Here is a 7,331-nt window from a genome sequence, read left to right on the forward strand (position 1 = left end):
AATAGTAAAATCATTGTTTATGAAAAGAAATCTGCATATATTGATATGAAATACGATATTGCATACAAAAGTAATTGTACGCGTCAGATCGATAAATTATGATCAAATTTTCTTTCAATTTATTTATGGTCGGGAATCAAATATTTTTCATCTGATTATTTTGATATGTGGTATATAATCAACGAATATACATTGATGCACAAGAATATATTCTCCAAAGATTGAGATATATATTAGTTTGTCTAACATAAGGGGGAGATTAGAAGCAACACAAAAGTTGTAAATACTCTTATTGGATGTCCCTTAAAGATAGAGTCTACGACATGCATAAAGCCTGATAGACTAATCAATTCTAAATAAAAAATCTTTGAAAAGGGGAGAGGATCAAAGGATCAAAATTATCATAATAAGAAGATAATGTGCTCTTGGGGAGCCTACGACATAACACTTTATGAAACCTCATATGAGGGGTAGCTACCTAAAAATAATGAAGTGATTAGATCTCAATAAGTTATGTCGCATTGTAAATCAATGCAAAATCGTATATCGTTGACAATATCTTTGATACAATAGAGCTCAATATTGTAAAAGATTATGAGGATATAAATTCTACATCTAGTAAAGCATGCTTGTGTAGAAATAATTATCAAGTGAAAAGTGGAATGATGCATCTTGATAAGCGTAAAGCTTATTTTACTTGCAATCTAGGCACTTAAAAATGTCATACATCTAATATTGAATGTTGTTACTTGACAAAATTAAATATCCAATGGGTTCAAAATCTAAAGCATATACAAGTTTTTGGAAAACTTGTTTATCATTCTCATAAGGATTAAATAGATTCAAAATGCATAGAGCATATACAAGTATTACTATGCAAGTTGATGACTAGAATTGAAACTCTTGACAATAGATTATTTGCTTAAAGAAGTTGAAGTAAGGAACTTGCAGAAATCTTTGACCCTGAAGGGAAGATTTATAAAAGCGGATAGAAGAAAGAATATTTCGTCAAGGTTTTTGTACACTCATAAGCTCCCATGTATGGTGATATCAACATGCAAGAGGTCTGTTCAAGTAATACTATTGTTGATTTATTCACCAAGTCTCTACCAACTACAACTTTCAAGAAGATGGTGCACAAGCTTGGAAAACGTAGATTCTAGTCTCTTAATTGATGTTGTCATTAGGGGGAGTTAATACGCGATATACTCCTTTCTCCTCACAAGGTTTTGTCCCACTGGGTTTTTCTTGTAAGGTTTTTAATGAGGCATCCATAATGCGTATTATTAGATATATGTACTCTTTTTCCTTCACTAGATTTTTTTTTCTACTGGGTTTTATCTATTATGATTTTAACGAGGCACATAATCTATCGACATTCAAAGGGAAGTGTTATAAACAATTTGTATTATAGTGAATGTCTAATTACGTGAAGTTCTTGTAGGATATGGTTAGAATCCTACTTGGGACCAAGTAAGGGTTTCCCTTTAAATAAAGGGTTTTCCTTCATTTTAAATAAGATTTGTGAAGATCTATGAATACTGAATATACTATGAATAAGAAATCTTTTCTCTTCTCTCTACTTTGTTCTTCTACTTAATTTATATAGTTTCATAACATGAATGAATATGTTTGAGTATTTTTTTTTAAAATGCAACTGATGAAAAAATTAAGTGATATTTACCTTTTTTAAAAAAATATTTTCTTCCTTGATTTTCTCCCTCCTATTATAAAATATTTGAATTTTTTCAAACTAAACAAATCAAAAAAAATATAAATCGGATATATAACAAATTAAAATATTGATACTTTTAATAAATATTGAAAATGAGGCTAATGAATCCTATTAAATGCTAAAATATTGACATTTTGAAAAAAATCAACTAAATGAATTATTTTAAAATGAGAAAATTGTATATAATTGCAAACTATTAATTCAAATCAAATGATATAACTACTGTTTGATTTAATTATACCACAGAACAAACTATTGTTATTTCGTCTCTCTCCTGGTGAAGCTCGGTCGCCACTCTCGTTATCTCCTTCCCTCTCTCGCTTTTTATACAAACGCAAATGTATAAAATACATTCGTATTTATACAAACTATAGCTATAAAATTGCAAGATCCTACATCTTGGCTTCAGAGGTAGTAAGGTAGATTCTTCCTTATTTACATTGCAAGCTCACAAAGGAATCATATTTCTCTTGTTATATGTGGATGATATTATGATCACAGATATTCATACAAAAGCATTAACCAAACAGGTTTTTGCTGAGTTTCGTCGCAAGTTAGGAGTTACAGTCCCTCCACTCACTAGATTGAGGGAAGTATTGAAAGAAGGTGATGGAACATGTCAAACAAACAGGTTCGGTGAAGCTGCCTGGCGAATTAGAGTTCGAGTTACACTAGGACTAGACTACTATCCTAATTTATTACAAGTCTATACTGTGAACGACTAAAGCTGATGTATTCGACTAGGATAAGGTGTAAATAATATATTTGAGTTGTATTAGGATTCCTAGTATAGCTAGTATAAGACTCTTCTCCAATCTGGAGTATGTAAATCAATTATTTAATTATCAATACGATCCTTGATTCTTCACATATCACTAAAAATTCTACAAAACAAATAGTTCAAAAATTTCAAACGAACTTCATTGAATAATTCGAGACAACTATAAGGATGAATAAAACAATGATCTTGTGAAAAATTTCAAAAATGACATTTCAAATCATTACACCGATCGACTAAAATATTGGAATCAATCATTGAATACTCCGTGACAAATGGATGATTATGACGTCTATTACTTTAGGGGAAAAAATGTAAACTAATGGGGAGATGTGTGATATTTTAAAAATCGGGATTTAGTAAATATAAAATTTAATTATAGTTAAAAATTAAATCTCGAATTCATAACATGATTCACGATCCATCAAAATTAAATGACACAAGCCATTTCAAAGTAAAAAATATTTTCTTTCCACATACAAATAAGACTTTATTAATGATGATCAGAGACCTTTGATAAGTAGTATGAATTTGAACATTTTTTTCCACTAAGATATTAAATACAATCCCATCCTTTGTATGATAACCAATAAATTATTAATTGAGTAATAACTCCATTTGACATCCTCGAAAGTCCTTTAGCAGAGCTAGCAAAATGGGAACTGCACCGTTCAAACTGGGAACATCATTCAAAATTTCTACATGACTAAGGATTATTATAGTTAAAACTATTTTTAATATATATATATATATATATATATATATATATATATATTAAAACAGAAAAAGAGAGAACCAGGATGGAAAAAGTGATCCCTATAGTCCCAAATATAAATTTTGGCAAATTAAATTGGTTACAAAATTTAATTGGGGGATGATTTGTGAAACACTTAAAAAATACTTTTAAGGAGAGCTTATCTTAAAAACACTTGGAACATGTATGACATTACAACTGGAAATAGCTTATTTTTAAAAACATTATCCCTCAAAATAATAACTTTTTAAAACGCGTTTTTTGAAAGAAGGTAATTTCTATTTTGTAATTTTTTGAGAAGTTTTTTTTTTTTTTTTTTAAAAAAAAAGACTATGTTTTGCTGATCATTTTTAGAAATGCTAAATGGTCAAAAAATTTGACTGGCAATTTAAAAAATTTATAGTATGGTTAGTATTTTAAAATAGACTCAATTTTTTCTATTTTTTAATCAAAAAATTTAAAACTAAAAGAGTAAATATATTTAAAATGGTAAAATAACATTCTTGACATATTCTGATAAATTTTTTGGGCTAAAAGAATTTCTTCATTACAAAAAAGGATAAGTATCAATACATTTTTAATATTAAAATTATTTTAAAGAGAAAATTATTTTAAATATCTATTATTAGAATTTTAGTAAATTTCTTATTTTAATTTAATTGATAGTATGCACATTCACATCTTCCATCAATACTATACATAAATAAATTAAATATTGATATCATATTTACAAAATAATTTAAATATAATTAAGAATAACATGTAAAACAATTTTACATATATATCACAAGATAGGAAAACATAATTTTATGCTTCTACCTTTGGAATAATCGGAAACTTTTAGTTCTTTGCAACATCAGAAAATCATTTCTGCTTGGGGTTAAAAGCAATTTTAACAAATCAAACACCTCTTCTTTTTTTTAAAAAAAAAAAAAAAGATATTTTTAATCTCTCAACAAGAACGTCAAACAAGCTGTTAATAGTAGTTATTTTTTAAGCTAGAAAGGACAAAAATTAGTCAAATATGATTATCTATGTGTTTTTTAAAAGATGCACTTTGCTTTTTTAATTTTTGCAAAATCTTTTCATAGAAGGTTCGCCCTTTATAAATGAGGTTTCCCATCCCATTGTGAATATCAAGTGTTTGAACTATATAATAAACACCTCCCTTTTCACATTTAGAGTTAAAGTAGGTAGCAAAGAAAAACATGGCTAAGTTTATAATGTTTTTCATGATTTTCACAATTAGTTCAGTAGTAGGAGATGGCGATTACGCATACGACTATGATGATGCATATGCTCCGGCATCAGCATCGACGACATCAGTACCAGCGCCACCACCAGCATCGGCGTCACCGGTACCGACGCCACCACCGGTACCAACGCCACCATCGGTGCCAACGCCGCCACCGGTACCGGCGCCAGCACCGGCTGTGGTACCAGCTTTGTTTGCTTTTGGAGACTCACTGATAGATAGTGGAAACAACAACCAACTTTTCTCATTTGCAAAAGCCAATTATTTGCCTTACGGCATTGATGTTGGTGGCCCAACTGGACGCTTCTCTAATGGCTACACCATCCTTGATCAGATCGGTAACTGCTTTTATTTCGAATCTTCTTTACAAAAATAAAAAATTAAATTATTTTATTTGGGGTTAGTGTTTCACTCTTACATCTTCTTGTTTCTGTGATTAACTCTTCCTTTGTTATTTTTGAAACGTTCATAAGCTTGGCTGGAAGGACAAGTCCGATTACTGATTTGGCCTCATAATGCATTTGAATCGAGAAATCATTTAATTTAGAATTCAAAGATTTTATTAACATTTAAAGTCATCTTGTAGAGAGTGTATATATCGATATGCTTCTTTTCATTTTCTGGAAACAATCTGAAAAATAAAAAATGCCTCTTTAGGTCTATTTTTTTTTTTAAAAAAAAAAAGTTCTTGAATTATTCATTATTTTGAAAATTTAAGAAAAAAATTATTCTAGAGTCATCTTTTTCAAAACATTTAATTTATCAAAATTATCATTTAATTAACCTTTTCTAGAAGAATGCACAAAATTAAAACGGGTCAAATAAATGTAAATGAAAAGACTATTTTGAGTATGACTCTTATATTGTCTTTATGCTCGGAAACAATATTTGTTTTCTTATAAATATTTATTACTTAATTAAAGTCAGTTTGTGTATCTTTAAAATATATGATCACTTAACTTTAGTTTCAATTTTTACGTTACATCTTTGAAGTCACAAAATAAAATAAAAAAAGTGAAAGACACGTTTTAAATAATAATAATAATAAAACGTTTTATATATCACTTAGATAGACATTATGGTTTTTTTTAAAAAAAAAAGGGGGGGGGGGGGGGGGGGGGCAAACAAGTAATATATAAACTTATATTTTTCAATTCGAATTTATATTCTGTTGAAAAGTATAATTATTAATATTGAATGTGGGGGTGAATAATATATTTTGTATGGGTACTTGCAGGTGTGCTTCTGGGATTGCCTCTGCTTCCATCATATTCAGAGGAGTTCAACGTGGATACAATGCGTTACGGAGTAAACTATGCCTCCGCTGCTGCTGGTATCCTTGATGTTACTGGTTTTCACTTTGTAAGTAGCTGCTATTTATTTCCATTTTGAAAAGAAAAAATAAAATCATTTCATATAAATAATAATGTACGTTGTTTTTCATAATATATCAGGTGGAACGAATCCCATTCAGTTATCAAATAAAAAACTTTGAAAACACATTGGTAAATTTGATAAAAAATTTGAGTGCACCCGTTGTGAAAGAGGCAATTCCCCAGTGTATCTTCTTTGTAGGAATGGGCAACAATGATTACCTCAACAATTACATTATGCCTGCAGTCTACTTTAGTCAGGATCAATACTCTCCTCAAAAGTTTGCTGAATTACTGGTTCATCAGTACAAAGCTCAATTGCTGAAATTGTATGATCTTGGAGCACGGAAATTTATTATTAGTGGGATTGGACAAATGGGTTGCATCCCAAGCATGCTAGCAGAAACTTCAGGTGGTGGATGCTCTGAAACTGTAAACGAAATGGTGCATCCATTCAATTCAAAACTAAGAACAATGATCATCAAACTGAACAAGGATCTAGCTGGTGCACACTTGATATTCCTTGACATGGAATATATGTTTAAGGATATATTTAAAAACCACAAGGCTTATGGATTTAGTGTGATAGATCGTGGATGTTGTGGTCTAGGGAAAAATCAAGGGGAAGTAACTTGTCTACCATTTGAAATACCATGTGCAAACAGAGATGAGTACTTATTTTGGGATGCATATCACCCCACATCTGCAGTAAATCTGTTGCTTGGGAGAATGGCTTTCTATAATGATGCAAACTATTCTTATCCTATCAATATTCAGCACCTTGCTCTTATATAATCTCACATTATATATATAGATTCATTATTAATGTAATACTGGCCAACTACTACTACATTACATGATCCGTCTTCCTTGTTAACTTGCATTTATTATATTATCAGTTTACTATAATTTATGAATAACCCTTCTCCAATACCTTGTTTATATTTCTCTTCTTATAATCTAACTATTATTATACAAACAAACATAGAAGTAAGCTGGTATCATCATTAAATTTCTACTTTCAACTTTTCAACATATTTTCCCAACCCAATTACGAAAATGTTATCATACTTGGGAGTAAGGAATTACGGGCAGTTTGTTTACATCTATACGTTTCCTTTCATTTCAAATTACTTTTTTCATTTTAATTAGACATCAACTTTTAAGAATATTTTTTAATTCTATGATATTAAATTAAAGATATATAGAATGTACATATCAAATTTTTGTTAATGTTATGATTTCAAACATGTGATGTAGAAACTTTAATATGCCAAGATATCATTATTAATCTTTTGATATTAAACATATATATTACATGGAAAGTTGAAATTAATTAATAGTTGAAAAAAGATATAAAGTGACGTATGAAGTTGTCCCCAATTTTCAAAAAGACACTTAAACTATGCAAATCATCCTATTACCGTTAAATAAAC

General features: G+C 29.4%; 1 protein-coding gene across 1 annotated transcript; it reads left to right on the forward strand.

Annotated features, from left to right (window-relative positions):
• Positions 1-4,341: 4,341 nt before the first annotated feature.
• Positions 4,342-6,823, forward strand: LOC101253962 (GDSL esterase/lipase At1g71691-like). Its single transcript, XM_010314682.4, has 3 exons — positions 4,342-4,860; positions 5,760-5,884; positions 5,977-6,823. Exons 1-3 carry the CDS (start codon positions 4,476-4,478, stop codon positions 6,688-6,690), a joined length of 1,224 nt encoding a protein of 407 aa, XP_010312984.2. The 5' UTR covers positions 4,342-4,475; the 3' UTR covers positions 6,691-6,823.
• Positions 6,824-7,331: the final 508 nt, after the last annotated feature.

Source organism: Solanum lycopersicum, chromosome 11, assembly GCF_036512215.1.
Source record: "Solanum lycopersicum chromosome 11, SLM_r2.1".
Lineage (NCBI taxonomy): Eukaryota > Viridiplantae > Streptophyta > Magnoliopsida > Solanales > Solanaceae > Solanum > Solanum lycopersicum.

Coding starts and splice junctions, on each gene's coding strand:
- LOC101253962 (XM_010314682.4), top strand. CDS start 4,476: ATGGCTAAGTTTATAATGTTTTTCATGATTTTCACAATTAGTTCAGTA. Junction 4,861..5,759: donor CACCATCCTTGATCAGATCG/GTAACTGCTTTT, acceptor GGGTACTTGCAG/GTGTGCTTCTGGGATTGCCT. Junction 5,885..5,976: donor ATGTTACTGGTTTTCACTTT/GTAAGTAGCTGC, acceptor ATAATATATCAG/GTGGAACGAATCCCATTCAG.